General features: G+C 35.3%; 1 protein-coding gene across 1 annotated transcript in view; it reads left to right on the top strand.

Annotated features, from left to right (window-relative positions):
* The window catches only part of ITFG1 (integrin alpha FG-GAP repeat containing 1), a 244,246-nt gene that overhangs the window by 87,694 nt on the left and 137,165 nt on the right, over positions 1 to 19,387 (top strand). Inside the window, exons 7-8 of the mRNA XM_027867726.1 lie at positions 6,096 to 6,157; positions 12,087 to 12,171. Coding sequence (XP_027723527.1) covers positions 6,096 to 6,157; positions 12,087 to 12,171 — 147 coding nt within the window. The remainder of the gene's footprint in view (positions 1 to 6,095; positions 6,158 to 12,086; positions 12,172 to 19,387) is intronic.

Raw genomic sequence — 19,387 nt, 5'->3', positions numbered from 1 at the left:
CACATTTAAAGACCTTGAACACAAGCAGATAAATCAACAAGGAAGATATTAATAACAGAGGGAAAATGATCTCCAGGACATCTAAACAAGTCCAAACATCTCTGCATAAATATTGTAAGACAAAAGAAAATAATCAATCCCTGATAAGGCAATAGACTCTCTGAGTTCCCAAGAGAGCATGGAACCATAGTAGTATGTTCCCAAATACTTCAAGAGAGAATTATGAATTGTGAAAGCAGTATTTGTGGCCTGCACAACAGAAATAACTGGCAGAATAGAAAAGAAACAAAACAGAAAATTATTGAGAATACAAATGTATAGAAGTGAAGGATAGTCTTGAAGAAAAAAGAAGAAAAGCAAAACAATAATGTTAAAAGAAGACATGATCTCTCTACAAGCAAAACATTGATCTCAAAGATAGGATACATTAAAACAACTTAAGGATTATAGTTCTCCCAGAAGAAGATAACAAATGAAAAAACCTGAGCACCGTAAGGCAAGAAATTATACAAGGAAGCTACTCAGAATTTCTAAACACCTAAAACAAAATGCCAATCAAGAGAATCCACAGAATGCCTCTTGGGCAGGGCAGGGAGTGGGTGAGAAACATGCTGAAAATATGGTGCTGAGTCCTTAAAAAAAATTTGGTCAAAATACATTTCCTATGTCATCAGAATGTTTGTTCTAAGAAATCATAAACCAAAATTTGAGTTTGTAACTACTTTCTGCCATCATAGTATTAACATATCAAAAGATAACTATAAATTCCTGTTCTTCCAGCGGTCATTAACCTGAATTTTTATTTTACTAGCATCTTACCACTTATGTATTCATATGCTTAAGATTTGCATAAAAATTGTTTCTCAAAATGCTTAAAATCCCTAAAAACCATAAATGTTGTTTTTCTCCCTCTCTTTTTGATGCCAGCTCTAACCAGAGGGCTCTTCATTTGAAGGAAGGCTGTACTGCAGTTGGTGAAGATTAAAATGCAGTAGCTTAATCTTTTCAAGCTATGAATGGAGATAATTGAAGCATAAGCCATTTAATGTTTTTGTACACACTTATTTGAATGTATCTGTAGTTTCTGGAGAAGAGACTGCACGTGGATAGAATATTCATGGTTTTATTTGAAGCAGAATAGTCTAATGGAAAAGGACTGAACTGGTTACCTAGAGTTCCAGGTTCATATCCTGGATTCGCCACGAATTCATAGGTGATTTTCTGTGTGTTAAGGAATATTTCTTGTGGTGAAAGGCAGTGACACTATCCATTATCATTGCAGTTGATGTCCTTGAGTGTGTTTTCATTAGCTTTGTTGAGTGTGAAATGTCTTAGCAGTGGAAGAAGGTGAGAACTTTGTTGCATTGACACAAAAATTCTCTTCTAAGTGGTTTATTTCATTCTAATCTACTATTTCTATCAAAGTTTGTGATGTCCTACTGATACAACTTGATTTTTTTTTTCAATAAAGATTGTGTCTGCTTATCTTGCCCAAGCTTGTAGTACAAGAGCTGCTCATGGTTCCAGTTCCTCCGCTGATATCCACAGGAGTTTTGAATTGGGCCTCTTGGTCCTTGCTTTGCAGGGTTCACCCTATTGCTGTTGAATGTAGTACAGACTGGCATAGCCCACTGCACCTCAGAACTCCCAAGCTTGCTTTTCCATGTAACTGGGGATGACAGGCATGTGCCACCATGCCAAACCCATGACTTACTTTTTAACAAATTCTACATTTATTTCTCTTTTGTTCTTTATTTCTTAATTCAATTAATCATTTGTTTTTTCTGTAACCTTTTCATAATTGAGTAATGGACTTGAGAATTTGTTAAATTCCTGTTAGGTGGACCTTAATTCAAGTCCAACTCTCCTTGAATAGTTAACAAAAGGAAATTGACTTTGCCCTAACACAGCAGGGATATGTAACAATGATACTGTAGCACTCAGCTTCTCTGTATGCAGCCTCCCTCATCTCCATATGGAAATGTTTCTGCTGAGCATGGAAAGAGGAAACAGTAACTCACATGGTCTTCAGAAACCTACCAAGTCAGAGGGAGTCTTGAACTTTTTATAAAAGTCTTTAGGTGACCAGGAGACTTCATCAGGGAAACAAGGGCCAGGCCAGTCCTGAGAGTCCTTTTAGTAAAAACTAATCCCTTTTGCTAGAGGTAAGGATAAGAAGGCATGGGCCTAATCTATGTGGTGGAGCTCATAAATATGAGCCTTATCACAAGTATTTTACTATGAACTTCCCTATGTCTAGGCATCTTTGCTATTTTCTAAACTAAAAACTTTTAAAGATATCAGAACAGAATTTATTGAATATTATATTTCTCTTTAAAATGGCAAGCTAAGTGACATAGTATGTATAGAGAGAGAGACAGAGACAGACAGAGAGAGAGAGAAAGAGAGCACTGAGCTTGAAGTCAGGAAGACCTGAGTTCTAATGTGACCTGAGATAGTGTGATACTGGGCAAGTCAGTTAACCTGTATCTGCTTCAGTTGCCTCAACTATAAAATGGTTGTAATAACAGCATCTACCCCACAGGGTTGTTGTGAGGATCAAATGAGGTAATATTGTAAAGCATCTAGCACTGTGCCTGGAGCATAGTAGGTGCTATATAAATGGTTCTTCCTTCCCCCCCACCTTTAGCTTCTGTTTAAAATGCATCACTTTTTAAAACTTTGATCTCCCAAATATATGTCAAGCAACCTGAAAGGAGAAATATCCTAGGTCTTCATTCATTTATCTTTCCTACTGACCTTCTACCAATAGGAGATGCATTTTGAGTTATTTTTCCACTAATATTGATGGGTTGCCCTAAGCCATATCCACATACTTCCTTGTTATCAGTGGGACACATATCTGAGACAGCTGACCATTGAGTGTTAGAGATACCATCTGTAGCTGGGAAATAATTTATCTGAAAAGCTAAGTGGCCTGTGTAGTCATTAAGCCTATGCACTATTGATGTTGGCAAGATACTATTTTCTGTGGTTTTAAAAGTTTTTAATTCAAGCTATTTCACTTGCATAATGTACTAGCCTGTCTGCCCCACCTCCTTCAAAAGGAGATTTTGCTTCTTGAACATAACACGAAGCTTCTTCTGACTGTGTTCTTTGTGATTCAGTAACTAATGGCCCAGCTCTGTGTGGCATAGATTAACCTCTCATGCCCTTTCCTGTGCTGATGACTGACCATTTTTAGATCATTCAGAAATCTTAACAGCTTTTAAACATTCCTAACATAATATTCACTGTAATCAATCCTACTTTGTTTTAATGAAGTACTTTGGCATTAACTTCTGTAGGATTTCCATGTCAAGTTGTACTGAAGAATTGCTATTTTTATGTAGTCCTATTGTATTTCCAAGAAATACATGCATATACACATGTCATTTATTTATCCATATGTATGTATTCATGGAGAAAGAAATATGCACACAGCCATATTTTAAAGTTTATGTCTTTTGTAGTTGTTGTTTGGAAGTGGGGAGGGCAGGGGAAAAGGGACTTTGGCTTTGGTTTGTTTGTTTTGAACAGAGTACTCATTGTCATGTTCACTTTCAGGAGTATTATGTTTAAAGAAATCACTTTTGCTTAAGAATACAATTGTATTTCAGTGGCCAAAAGCATCTCCCAGTGTTGTTATAAGACCACTGAAAGAAATTTAAACTTATTGAAACTTTTTACCAACACTATTTTAGGATTTATGAGTTTGAAGTTCTTAGTTACATACTAGTTTAAATAATATTTAACTTTCCTAGGTCTCTGAAAGTATAAAGGTATTTTTATAATTACTATTTTAATCATCTTAATTGGCTACATAAAACAAAACTATATATAAACTACAGTTTTCTAAATAAACTTAATGTGATTTTTTTCTTCAGAACAGACCAGAACAAACCCTGACTAATTTCCATTTTAAAAGCATAAAGATTAATGTAGTTTTAATATTCTAATGAGTTAGGCCATTATTTTAAGACCAGACATATTCCCTCAGTAAAAATGCCATTATAATGTCTTTATGCTGACATTATAGTAAATGAAGCTACCAGAATGGTTTTGGAGTTCAGCTGTCCTTGACCATAACAGAATGTGTAATTTACTGTCAATTTTCCTATTGTTTCTTAAAGTAATATTATAAAGTTCTATTTTTTCTGTAAAAACAAACCTACTATAATTGTTACTATCCATAAAGAAAAAACGTCATGTAACTCAAAATTTTGAAAGGTTGTCTAACAAATTTTTTTTGTCTGTATCTCACATTATGTGTAGCTTCAGATTTAATGGTAGTTGAGTGTATTGTTCAGATGGAGTTTTCTTATGCAAGAGTTCCTTATACCAATATCATCATGGGTCCATTTCGTACTCATCCTGTTTTGGCAGCTGTTAAGGTACAAAGCTAGACTGGTTACAGTATATAGGTGGAAGAAAACCCTCAGGGGATGAAAAATATTAAAAATAAATTATACTGGAGATATATGGAAGAGAAGCTAAAAGTAATAGAATATATTTCAAGCATTATCTATGTATGTTACTTAATGTTCATTGAAAATCACTGGAAATATATTGAAAATAATTTTATCAGTTATAAATTGCAATAATGCAAATATTACCTTAGATTAACTCAGAAGTTTTCACTATTTACATGTTTATCCTCATACCACAGTTGTTAATCTGACTGTACAGCTGAGGAATCGCAAACACAAAAATCTTAAATTTGGTCTTATAAATGAAAAGTTTTTCCAATTGTGCTCCCTTTGTTAATATGAAACAGCATATGTTAACTTAGTGGAGGAGGAAGGTTGAAATTGCTATTTCCATTGAGAGGCTGCATGATATAGTGGTAAGAATGCTAGAAGTAGGAAATATCTGAATTTAAATAACATCTGACACTAAGTAACTATTTGGTTCTGGGCTAGTCACTTGTGGTCTCTGAACTTTATTTTCCTTATTTGTCTCTCTACACATATTCTCTCTCTTTCCTGCCTCATGGCTGCCTAGCAAAATGGCATTACTTATCCTTAAATCTTGTTTGTTTACTATCTGTACTTTTGTATTGTGTTGACTCCAGATAAAAATAATCTTATTTTCTTTGTATTTTGAGAATGTTTGCTGTAAATTTGTGAACCACACTTTGAGGGAAGAGCTGGATAGAACTTCTAGACAAAAAGCCCTAGATTGAACTTCAGACTATGTTGAAGTCTTCTCTCTCTCCGTCTCTGTGTCTCTGTCTCTGTCTTTCTGTCTGTCTGTCTCTCTCTCTGTCTTTCTCTCTCTAGTTCTCTCTCTCCCTCTTTCCCCGCCTTCTCTCTCCCTTCCGCCTCTTCTCTCCTCCCTCTTCTTGTCCCTCCCTCCCACCCCTCTCTTCCTCTCTCACTCTTTCCTCTCTCTCTAACTCTCTTATTTCCCCTTCTTCTCCCCTCGCCCAAGCAGGAACTTTAAAAGCATTTGGTAAACCTCAAAGTAATACTATGTATTCATATATTCACATTTATCTTCTGCTTTCCAGCAACAGCCCTGTGAGGGCAGGTATTATTATCATCCTTTGTAGATGAGGGGACTAATCTGCCTTGTACATCCAGCTAGTAAGCCAGGACTTGAATTCAGGTCTCCTGACATGAAGATCAATGTTGTTTCCATGACATTGTGCTACTTCCCTGCTGTTTTTTGTATTATTATCTTGTATTTAGGATTTTCTTATAATTGCTTCTATTGTAATAGGACAAGATATCTCAAAATGTTAAGATTTTATCTGCCTTGAACATTAGTATGACATTTTCACATTTTATTTTTTTATAAGTAATAGTTTGAAACTGAAAATGTCACAGTGTTACATGAAAGGAAAATTTATCAAATACTATAGTATGTCTATATATAATATTCATCCTTTTTAAATGAATTTTGGGTCATGAAAAATAAGACTGGATTTACTTCTGAAAAGTCTACCATAAGACTAAGCCTGTTAAGATTTTTTCAATTTATTTATTGACTATTAATCCATTCATGTCTATGATGGCCATAAAAGTTATTTCCTGTGTTGTTGAATATCATATTGGATATCAGAATTTGCAATTATAACTTTTCTTTTCCAGATTTATTCCTTACTACAGAATCAAGTTCCAGTACCTTTCAGTTTGAGATATGGGAAAATAAGGTAAGAAATCTTTAAAAAGTTGGGCGTTTTAAAACCATGACTTGCAGCAAAAGCACATAACTAAAGGAAATATAATCAAAGTAATCACCCTTGTATTGGTTTCAGAAATAAATAGAACAGACATTAAGAGCCTGTAGTTGCATTGTTGCATTCAAACTGCTGAAGGAAATGATTCATTCAGCATCAATTCCTCTGCAGGTTTTTAGCACGACTGCCAATTAAACCAATCAGTCTACCCTAATGTGCATGTTAACAGGGTTCCTGCAGTGTTGTCAGCTGTTCTAAGAGGTTACTGTCATTTAATTTGTCAGCATGATGGTTTATGAAGAAAAATCTTTTTAAGGGACTAATTTCCCCTCCTTGCCTCCAGGCTTATATATTTTTAGTCTGGTTTAAACATGACTAAAAGAAATTAGATGTAGATATGAGCTTACTGCCAAGTTGACTAGATTGAATTGTTTCTCCCAGTAAGATGTTTCTGAACTTTACCTTCAAAAAACCACCCAAATTGGGTTTGTTTGTCTTTTTCTTTGTGATTTTTAGATATTGTAAAAGAATAATTCATCAGAAGCAGAATGAAATCTTTAAGGTAGAAACAGGATGTCTTAAATTTCCTAAATTTCAATCAATTTCAACCTAAGTAATCCTTTATTTCATCTAAATTGGTCCCATGGTCCTTACTGTTTTACTAATAGAGTAACTAAAAGATGGGCAATAAGATTTATCAGAAATATATAACTACTTTTTTATATTTTACCACACCCTTATGCAATGTCTTAAATATAGTAGGTGTTCAGTAAATATTTATTGATTTGTTGGTTTTTAAAAGTTTTATAAATAATGTTAGAGACTTTATGGGAACTTGGCAATTATAAACATTCCCTTCATCAACTGAGTGCACTAAATGTGGGGAGACATCCACTGGAAACCATTTTTTAAACCCAGGATTTAATCTTTTTATCCAAACGGAAAGAGAAATGAACATGTCAAGTTGAATGGTACTCCTGTGAATTCAACATGAGAAAAGAAAATCCTTGAATATAAAGTACAGTGATATAGGTTTCATATTTGTATTCATTCATCAAACATATATTAAGCACCTATTCACTATGTATATAAATATATATTGTATGTTTGTGTGTGTATATGCGTGTGTGTGTGTGTGTGTGTGTGTTATGCTGAGGGAGGTAAAATATAAACTAAACCATCACTTTTCTCATGGAGCTTACTGTTCAACTTTGAAATATGTAAATAAAAACACATGTTCTTTGTGTGATTTTAATGTACACAGTTTTAAATGTTTTATTATATGACAAAATAATAAAAAGTGATTTCCTATAGGCTGCATAGTTTAACTTCTAGGGTAAAATACAAGAAATAAAGATCATTATAATAGAAAAATAAATTCTTAAAGTACTCTATCAAACAAAATCACTTATACTATGAGTAAAATTGTGTCCCATGTATATATATTGTTTTAATACATATATTATAGCTTATATATTGTCATAGAATCATACATCTATGTCATTCCTGACCCCTAGTACCAGTATAATAATGCGTTTCTATTATGTTCATTTATGTTTTCATATAACAATATTCTATCCTCAGCCCACATTTTTTCTCTCCATTTCATCTCTTTTGGTCATCTTATCTTATGACTTCAGTTATCACATATATGCCCTCAAATCCAAAGTCCCTGTCTCTGCTCCAATTTCTACCTGGAATTTTAGTCCAATATTTCCAGTTCTGATGGTTATCTCCACTTGAATCCTTCTATGGCATTCCAAACTCAACATATCCAAAATTGAATTCATTATCTTTCACAGAAAACTTCCTCTTCCTCTAATTTCACCTTAATTTAATAGTACATTTATCTTCTCAGACACCTAACTTCATAAGCTTGCAGTCATCTTATTCCTCCCAATCCCTCACCCCACATATCCATTCATTTGCTAAATCCTATCACCCTTCTCTCTCAGCTAAAGAGCACCTCTTGATTGAGAAAATTGAAGCCACCTACTGTGAAATCTCTCTTCCTCTTCTCACTGTCTCAAAATCCTTTGACATCATCCCCACTTTCTCCTCCATTTTTGCCAGTCTCTGACAATGAAATGATCCTTCTCCTTGCCAAACCAACCTCTCTACATGTGCCCTTGATCCTATCCCCTTCTCTTCTCTATAACAAATTGCAGTCTTAAACATCCCCTCTCTCTAATCTTCAACCTCTCTTTATCTCTTCATTCCTTCCCTACTATTTTCAAATGTGCCTAAATCTCCCTCATTAAAAAACCTTCACTAGACCCTGCCATCCACTTAAGCTATTCCTCTATATTTCTGCTACCTTTCTCAGCCAAACTCCTAGAAAAACAATAACTGCCTCACTTTTTCTCTTCTCACTTACTTCTCAGATCTTAGCAATCTGGCTGACTTCTGATCTCATCACTCAATTGAAACCTCTCTCCAAAATTACCAGTAATTTCTTAATAGACAAATCTGATGGACTTTTTTCAGTCATCTTCTTTTTCTACCTATCTACTACATTCTAGATTTGTCACTGTTGACCACCCTCACCTCCTAAATATTCCCTGGTCTTTCATAACACTACTTTCTACTATTTTGCCTTGTACCATTTTATCCACTCCTTTTCGGTCTCTTTTGCTGGTTCATCATTCAAAACATGCCCGCTTGCTGTTAGACTCTGTCCTGGGTATCCAGCTTTTCTTACTCAACTAACTAACACACTCTCTCTCTCTCTCCCCTCATCAGTTTCCCAGGGTTTACTAATTTTATTCCAGTTATTCCATCTGTATATATCCAGCCCTACTCTTTCCTCTCAGCTTAAGTCCTCCAATACCAATTTTACATTAGATATTTCAAATTCAGTGCCTTAGAAATATTTCAACCTCAACAAATCCAAAATGAAACTCCTTCCCTTTCTCTTCAAACCCACTACCCATCTTCCAAACTTCTCTGTTTCTCTTTAAGGCATCACCATTCATTTGTAACCATAGAGTTATCCTCACCTCCTTATTCTCCCTCATTCCTTATATCCAATCAGTTGCCAAATCTTGCCAGTTCTACCTCCATAATACTTCTGTCATCAGTCCTTTCTCTCCACCCACACAGCTACCATCTTAATTCAGGCCCTCACCCCCTCTTACCTAGGTTATTGCAGTGACCCTCTAATTGCAACAGGGGATGATGTCAAGGGATGATGTCAAGACAGCTTCAAGTCTCTGCTCCCTTCAGTCTATCCTCCATACTGCTGTCAAAGTAAGCTTTATTAAGGACAAATCTGATCATGTCACTCTCCTACTCAATAAAGTATAATGATTTCCTATTGCCCCTAAAATCAAATATTAACTCTTCTGTTTAGCTTATAAAGCCCTTTAGAACATTGCCCAAAGTTATTTTCCAGCCTCATTGTTCCTTGCTCCTACTCCCATATTCAGCAATGCAAACAAACTTGTCTCTCTCTTCTTCATACATGACATTCCATCTCCTGTCTCTGTGTCTGAATGCTGATTGTGCCTTAAATGCACTCCATCCTCACCTATCTTATAGACCATTTCTCTTCCTTCAAGGTGCAACTCAGGTACTACTTTCTATATCAGGCCTTTTCTGATCCCTTCAATTGCTTGTTCCCTCCTCCTCCTCCTCAATTACCTTGAATTTAACTGCAATATTTTGTATTTATTTGTGTTTATTTTTTATAGACATATGTTCTTTTTATCACTTTTATTCAGACTAAACTCCTTGAGAGCATTCGTTGTAATAATACACACACATATGTATACGTATACACATATATGTTCCCATCCCTTTACCTGTCACAGGAATTACATGTAGAAGACTCTTAACTCTTTGCTCCTGAATTGAAATGAATTAGAAATAAAAGCCTAGAACAATCAGTGCTTAATAAATGATGATCCAAAAATTGCTTCTCCAATTTTTTCTACCTTGATAATTTTCTTTTCTAGAAGTTTTGGAAAATAGTAGTTGAACTGAGTCTTGAAGGGAACCAAGGATGCCAAGAAGCTTAGAAAGATGAAGAAGGAGTGCATTCCAGGCATAGGGAACAAAGCATGGAGATGGGAGATGGAGTGTCATTAGCAAGGAAGCCAATTTGTATAATAAAGCCAGAAAGGTAGGATTGGGTCAGGCTGTGAATAGCTTAAATGCCAAACAGAGACGTTTATATTTAATTCTGAAATAATTGGAAACCACTGGAGTTTATTCGGTGATATTGTCAGATCTGCACTCTAAGTAAATCCCTTTGGTGGCTTTGTGGAGGGTAGATTGGAGTAGGGAGAGATTTAAGACAGGGAAAGCCATAGGAAGTGCTTGTTAATAGTTTGAGGGAAAGGTCATTAAGGTCTGAACTGGGATGGTGACTGTATGAGTGGAGATGAGGGGTCAAATGCAATATGTGACAACCATTCATGTTCTCTTGATGATATGGCTTATTTAAGTCATATGCCAAGCTTTCTTTAAGCTTGTTTTTTCCTTCTACTATTTCTTGTTGTATGAGTCATTACTGCTCATAACATTTTACCATTTTTCTCCATAATATTTTACAAATACATTTATAGTCTAAGATGATATTGCCTTTGGCTTCCATATTTGTCCACTAGACTTGGTGTTTGCTGACCTTGGTTTCTGGGTCTTTTGATGTCTCCTCTTGATCGAAATTGATTTTTATACATTAAACTTCTTAACAAATGCTGATAGTGTGGATGCATATTTGTTCTTTTATTAATTCCCCCTTTGGGGGGAATCAATTACTTGTTTAAATAAATCAGGTTAGAGTTGTCTTAATTGCATACTATATCTTCTCGTTATAATTTTTTTCTAATTTGCTCCTGATTTTAATCCTTGCTTTTTTCAAGCCAATGGAAAATTACTCCATCAGTAATTAGTTATTTCTTGTTTGTTAAAATATGATCATTCATTTATGTAATGTTATTTAGTGTTCACCATATCTACCACCACTTAACTTTTATCAAAGCAATTGCTCATAGTGTATCAATGTGAGACTACCATATAGTCTGCAAGTCTTTGGCTTTTCTCTTTTCTTATTCTTCTACTATTTTCCTAAATATTTTTCACTTTCCTGTACCTACCTCTGTTTTGATATAGTTGAGTTACTGATGTATATGCTGCTTTCATTGAAAGGTCTTTTCAGATTTTTCTTAAAATGTCTCTGTCTCCTCATACTATATGAGAAATAAAAGGCTCATAGACTGAAATAATGTTCGTGGTGATTCTTTTGAAAATGCTCATCCCTGTCATTGCAAATTGCAAAAGATGACTAAATACCCCATGAAATGATGTTTCTTGTTGCCTTTGGATATACACATTAAGGTCACCTTAGCCAACCCCCTCATTTACCCCTACAAGGAGAACCCACAAGCTATCTGTCTTCATTTACAGCTAGAATGTCTAGGCTAATGCAATTCTCTTCCTTCAATAGTATGTCCATTTGTTAGTCCCTAGACAAGGAGCTTACATTTTAAGTACCTGAAGCTGAATTAATGAGTGTAAACAGTCTTAGAACTATATGATTCTTGGCACTTTTTACCACTCTCCTGCCATGCTGCCAACATCCCTGCAGAAGATGAAGGGGCCACGCAGGACAAAGGATGATGAGTTATTATAACCAGAGAATTCATCACCAAATAACAGCGAGCTAGTGATGAACTACTCCATACTTGCTAGACTGAGCCTCAGAAAAGTATTTTAATCTGTTGCTAAGACAATACTTGAAGCTTTTCCAGCATTGTGCAACCTTCTAAGATTTGTCCTCTCCTGAGATAGAGTTGTAGGACCCTGGATCACCTTCATGAGGCATCAGAGTAGCGTTTTTATTTATATTTTCAGGAATGACTCACAGCATTTCTAACATAGCTATATCTGTGTTTAACAGGATGGAAATTTTTCTTCTGCCAGTTACATAATTCAGAAACCCCAAAACATGAAGCTGGTTGGTCAGTCAGCATTTGCAGACTTTGGTAAGGATGATTATTTGCTTGAATCCCTCTTCCTTCCCCACCCTTAGAAAGTGTAAGATCTTTACCCATTCCATTTAATAAAATCAATTCTGGTTACTTTTCCTGGGTACTGGAAAGTGTCCACAATGTCTCTAGAAGCATTGCAGTTGGAAGAAGAAAAAAACCCATGAACTCAAGTTTAGACCACAGCCTGAGGTTCAACAGTTGTATAATCTAGGCACATGAAGCTTTACATAGATTATTCCTACGTGATGTATGTTTCTGTCATACAACTACTTTTTAAATAAAAATAACCATGGGGATGATTTACTCTAAAAGGGCACTGGACTTGAAGTCAGATTGTGTTCAAATCCCACCTCAGATATTTACTAGTTTGATGACCTGGGCAAGGTCATTTAATCTTTCTGTGCCTCAGTTTCTTCATCTGCTGCAAATTAAGCAGTTAGACCCAATGTCCTCTAAAATTCCTTTCAATTATAAATTTATGATCCTATTAACTAGACATATCTACCATATACTTAAAAGGAAATTCTTAACTAGGACGTACGTGTATATGGGTGTGTATATGAATATTTACCTATATATACACAAATGTCTATAAAAAGGGATATAAAAAGTAAATTTGTAGGATAGCTGAGTTTCTTTTATTTTTAGGGTTTTTTCCAATATATAATATTTTTGTGGTTTGATGAAAAATATTTATTGTATGTTTCCATACTGTTTGCATTATTAAAAGGGCATTCCATAATATTCAAGGGTTCAAAATATTGCAACTTGGCCAAACTTCTTCCCCAAAGAAAGCTGATTAGAACAGTAATATTTGTGTGTTTTCGTTTGCGTAAGACCATGTTAGACTCAAACCAGATAGACACAGTTCCAATTGAACACTTCATGAGGGTCATAGATCATACATCTAAATCTAGACATTTAGATCTCAGAAATAATTTAGTTCAGCCCCCATATTTTATCAATTAGGAAACAGGTATAAAGGTGTAATATTACTTCCCTAGGGTCACACAGATATTAAATGATAGGAATGAGATTTAAACCCAGGTTCTCTGGTTCCAAATGTAGGTTGCTTTCCCTTCTGCAGCATGCTGCATCCCTACTTTTAAGCTGTTCCAGAAGTTAAAGGAAATATGTCCTCATGACTTTTATAAAAAACATCCTGAATTCTCAATTGTAGATTTCCCACCAGAGACCAGATAACTTTCCCTTTTCTGTGAGCTTTAGATTCAGTTTGATTTGCAAGGTCCCAGTTTGGTTAGGAACATTCAAAAATTCTTATGACTATTTGGCAATCTGTTAAGGGTAACATAGAAAAAAATTCCCAAATTGAGTAGTACAAGTAAATAATGAACATCTAAAGTCCCTACCAGCCGTGCAGTTCTTCAACTCTCTTTTTCCAAACCAGTTACTATAATCATGGATAAATTGAAAGTTTCATTATCATTTAATAGTACTGCATTCTTCATGAAGTAGCCTAAGGGTGATAGTTTAAATATTAAAGAATGTTTATTGATTTTACTGAAGCCTCTAATCATTTGTATACTGTTTATATCAATACCACATGCATTTTCTGTAGTGCATTCAAACATCTCCTCTCTTATTTATTCATTCTTTTGTTTTATAGTCCAAATGTTATTTCTACATAACTATAATCCCTAAGTATTTTGTTGCTTTCTCCCCCACGAGCCTTTTTTTTAGTTCTGTCAGTCCCATAATTCTTGAAAGTCTTCAGAAACCAAAATAGTTTTGGATTAAAGGTCCAGTTAAAATCCTTTTCTGTTCCCTGTCACTTTATGAATCAAATATAAAACTCCTCTGTTTCATTATTTAAAATCCTTCACAAGTGGCCCCAACCTACCTTTACTCTCTTATTATTTATATAATAATAGTTTTTTATATATATATATATAATCTTTTCATGTATGGGATTTTATGTGTGTGTGTGTGTGTGTGTGTGTGTATGTGTATGAATAGCTAAAAGGGACCTCAGAACTCATTTGTCTCAGTTCCTATGTTTTATTGATTAGGGAACAGGTTTAGAAGTGTCATATAACTTGCCCAGGACCACACAAGTATTCAATGATAGAGCTGAGATTTAAACCCATATACTCTGGTTCCAGATCCAGCATTCTTACCTGTCTGTAGCATGTTGTATTCCTATTTTTAAGCTATTCCAAAAATCAAAGGAAATCTAAACTCATGACTATAGTATTATTCCTTGAATTCTCAATTATAGATTTCCTACCAGAAACTAGAAACTTACCCTTTTCTATGATTTTATATACATATATCTTTCCACCCCCACCTACCTCCATTATTTTTCTGATGCTTTAACCTCTACAGTGACAGCATATAGCTCTGCATCTAATCATTTGCCTCTGAGTAAGAACCCACTATTGTATTATGGTTTTTAATTAAAGGACCCAAATTCCTGAAGTTCAAGGAGCAGTCTCTCACAGAGATCTTGAATCTATATGTGCTGTTTCTGGAACTAATTCATCTGCCTCACATATTTCATCTGAATCGCCTCCCAGATATGAAGAAAAAGATACTGTAGATGTAGACTATCCCACCTATTCTTCATCTCCTGAGCCTTACCCACCCTAAACTATGACCTAAGAGTTCACTTTACTACGGCCTTGTTTGTGTCTGACCATACATTTATTTAATTTGTCTTTGTAATAGAAATAAATAATAAAAACCTTTATATATACTTCATTACAGCCAAAATGGCTTTCATACTCTTTCTTATATGTAATGCTCAATCTCTCATATCTGTGCCTTTACATTGATCTTTCTCCATTCCTGGAATTCACTGTTTCCTCCCCATTACCTCTTAGAATCCCTAATTTCCTTCAAGGTTTTGCTCCAGTTCCATTTCTTTATGAAGTCTTTACTGATACTCTCATCTACTAGCATCTTCTCCCTCAAATTACCTTGTACCTATGTATATGTATATGCACATACACACATACACATGCATACATATATACATACACATATTATCTTCCACGGTTAAATGTAAATTCTCCCTGTGTCACTTATGTCTTTGTATCATCCAGTGCCTACAACAGTGCCTGAAATATGCCTGATAGATGCTTAAGAATTTTGGATAGGAGATTGTTTAAATGCCTGCCCAGCATAGAATCACAAACTTTTAGCTCTAAAAAAGGCCCTATAAATCATCTAGTATGAGCTCTGAATTTTACAGGCCTAGTGAGTGGCTTGCTTAAGGTCACGCATCAATTTAATGGTAGGGCCAAAATTTGAATAATACTCTAACACTTAAGTTTTACAAAGTACTTTCTTCATAAAAAAAGTTGCAAGATAGCATATAAATACTATCATCTCCATTCTATGGACAAGGAAACTAGAGAATTAGAGCAGTTAAATAACTTGCCAACTTAAAGACAAATGCAGGTCTCTTCCTGATTATCCCAACTTTGCCCTTTCTTTACATCACAGAGCCTGACCTGGTAGTCCAGAGAACACTGGAAATCACAGCTGATGGTTTAAGATCTATAATGCCATTTAGAAGGCCACGTGAACCCACTGTAGACATCCTTTCATCTTAGCATGTGATTAATACTACATAATCATAATGAAAAACAAAAGTAGGAAATAATCACACTCAATTTATATTACATTCAAACCTCAAATAGCTGATCTCAAAATTTATTTATTTTTATGCACAATGTTCTTAGGAGTTTTTCCCCTTTAAAAAAGAGAACAGATCAAAAGAAAATAATATCTGGAATTTACTCTATAAATCCTATGATGTGTTACTATCAGGGAAGACTCAACTAGTCTCCTAAATTTTCTTCATCGGTAGCACAATAGCTAACACACTGCAAAATACCCAAGAATATGTTGACTAACCACTACTATCTAGTGCAGGAAAAGTTTTTCTGTTTAACCTTCAAAGAAGCAAGTGACAATGTTCCCTGAAAATCCTGGTGAAAGTGAAACTTTACTTCCCTTCTAATTAATTTTGTTTGTTGTTTACACTAGGGTTCAACAAGATAAGTATATTACAGTGATCGATGTGCTTAATGCATATATCTTTTCCTTAGCAATGACATATGAAGGAATATTATTTCTACTTTTCAGGTAGGGAAAGGGAGAAAAATAGATTAATAGCCTTTGGGCACAAAGTGTCCTTGGCAGAATTTGAATTATAAGGTCTCCTGACTCATTAACCTACATTTGATAAAGAATCAGAAGACCAGATGAACTCTATTTTTATCTACACATTACACTCAATAAATCAACATTTATTCACTGCTTACTAAATGGACTGTGCTTGCAGCTGGGGAGAAAAATGCAGTAGTGAGATTGTCCCTGTACACAAGGAGCTTACCTTCTTTTGTGGGAACCAATATGTACGCATATATAAGTGAATTAAAAAAATATACAAAGTAATCTAGGGGATGAAGGGATGTGAAACTACCAACAGGGCAGGGGTGAGGGGCCAATCAGCAAAGGTGCCATCTTAAGGGGAGCACTTAAACTGAGTTTTTAAGTGAACTAAAGGAATCTAAATGTTTAGGAATGAGAATGCCTGCGTATTATATACAGGGAATAGCAAGTAAGCCAGTTTGGCTGGATCATAGAATATATGAAGGAGAATCCTGGAAAGGTAACCAGGAACCAGATTGTGAAGGGCTTTGAATGCCATACAGAGAAGTTTCTTTTGATACTAGAGTCAGTAGGGAGCCACTGGCATCTTCTTGAGCAGAACAGTGACTTGGTCAGACCTGTGCTTTAGTATTATCACTTTGGCAGCCATATGCAGGATGGATTGGAGAGGGAGTTGGAGGCAGGGATTTTGACATATGTGATCATAGCATTTCAAAGTTGGAATGGATCTCAGAAACCATCTAGTCCAACCCTGTATCTGAGAAGGAATTGCTCTATATAGTGTCCCTTCCAAGCGGTCATCTGAAATCTGCTTTATTAGCTAACATTTATATAACACTTTAAGAGCTTTACATGTGTTGTCTCATTTGGTTCTCACAACAACCCTATGAGCTAGGTGCTATTCTTAATCCCTACTTTACAGATAAGAAAAATTAGGTGTGAAGTGGTACCTCAGAACTGCTTTAATTTGCATTTTCCTAATCAATAGTAATTTAGAGCATTTTTTTCGTGTGATTGTAGATGACTTTGATATCTTCTTCTGAAAACTGCCTGTTTATATCCCTAGATCACTTATCATTTGGGAAATGGCTCTTATTTTTTATAAATATGACTAAGTTCCCTACCTCTTTGAGAAATGAAGCGTGTATCAGAGAAACTTGCAGCCTTTTAATCATCCTCAATTTTTCCTTCTCCCTCAGTCAACTAGCATTTGTTAAGTACCTCCTATGTGCCAGATCCTGTACTAAAGTGCTCTCTATCTATTCATCTGGCAGTGGTCAAAAAGCATGTAAACTAAATATATTTCACAATGCTTTTCCCTATTCATGCAATTTTAGGTTAGTATTGTCCTGACAGTGAATATAGAGTTGTTGAAAACGAGTCTGCTATTGAGTCCATAAGGCAGATGGCATTGAATAATGTCATGAATATTAATACATCCAAAATCCATGATGTCTGCATATATGCATTGCTATATAAAATGTACATTTGAAGAGCTGTCTCAAATTGCATTTTTTTTCTCTTAATGAGACTAGTAAAGGCCAACAGTGAGAGGATTTAGCATAGTTTCAAAAGCTCGCTATTGATAGGTAAATAAATTATATTATTAAAGTGACTTTTAAAATAGCTAGGATATGATTTTATAATACGTATAATTCATATAATTATTGGCAAGTATCCATAATTATGAATTTTTACTTATTTTCACATGAGTATATTTTTAGACATTAGATGTCTTGATTATTTTCCTCTATTTAGGAAAAGAATCTCTCAGAATGGAGGTTGTACTTGAAATTTAAGGATATAAAATACTCAAATGGAATTGGAAGTTCCATTATATGATACAGACTACAACCCATCAATGATTGTGCATTTTATATAGCTGTGATCTGGGCAATCCCAACAGTTTGTCACTGGGGCCTACCCAGCAAGCTGGAGGCCTTCTTTCATTTCCCCTAAAGTGATAGGCCAAACCAATGGTGCATTCTGTCTGTACACCTGTCATCTCTTGTCATAATGACCAGGCCATTCTTTCTTCCTACCATATGTTTTAGTAAATAATACATAGACCCAGTCCAGGCTCTTGGTATATCACTTTGACTTACTTATATGTATGTACATGTACATACATATATCATTCATCAATAATTCATCAAATATTTACTAAACACTTATTATGTGAGAGGCACCTACTAAGCCCTGAGAATACAAAGAAAGGTAAAAAACATGGTCCCTGCCCTCAAGCAACTTACATTCTAAAGAAGGAGACAGCATGCAAATGCCTATGTACATTCAAGATAAATACGGTGTGAATGGAAGGGTAATCTCAGAGGGAAAGCAGTGGCAGGGATTGGAAAGGCCCCCTAAGAAGGTGGGATTAGAACTGAGTTTTGAAGGAAGCCAGAAGCACCTTTAGCCATTAAGTGGGTTACATCAACTAAATAGGGCACTGGCTAATAAAAAGGCCATCCAGGTATACATATCCCTACTAAAAAATCTTCAGTGGCTTTCTGTTGCCTCTAACATTAAATAAATATTCTTTTGGCATTTATGATTCTCCAAAATCAGACTCCAAACTACTTTTACAATTCCAAGTCCAGTCACCCTCCATCCTGATCAGATGGGCCTGGCTAACTGTTCCCTGTATCTGACATTCCATTCATTTCATCAGTGCCTTTGCCCAAATGGCCTCCTGTTTCTGGAATACAGCCCCATCTCATCTCTGCATCATAAAATCCCTAGTTTCCTAGGACCCACAGTGCAGGTATAAATTCCTATACTGAGCTTTCCCTAATCTCCCTCCCCTCTACTTCTCCCAACCACTCCCACTTCAAATTGCTTGATAGAATTTTGTATACAGAGGCCATATAATGACTTGGATAGAGAGTTGGTTTCAGAACAACAAAGCTCTTACTTCAAATTCTGTCTCTGACATATACTGCCTGTGTCACTTGCCTGTGTAAGTCACTTGCCTTTTCATTGCTTTCAGCAATTCTCTAAGACTATAAGTTGCAGAGAAATTGACAACCAACATAGGTATAGGGAGAGTCCTCATCCAAAAGTTCCC

Source organism: Vombatus ursinus, unplaced genomic scaffold (assembly GCF_900497805.2).
Source record: "Vombatus ursinus unplaced genomic scaffold, bare-nosed wombat genome assembly UNPS02014786.1, whole genome shotgun sequence".
Lineage (NCBI taxonomy): Eukaryota > Metazoa > Chordata > Mammalia > Diprotodontia > Vombatidae > Vombatus > Vombatus ursinus.
The sequence above is the reverse complement of the archived record's forward strand: the minus strand, read 5'-3'. Positions and strand labels throughout refer to the sequence as shown.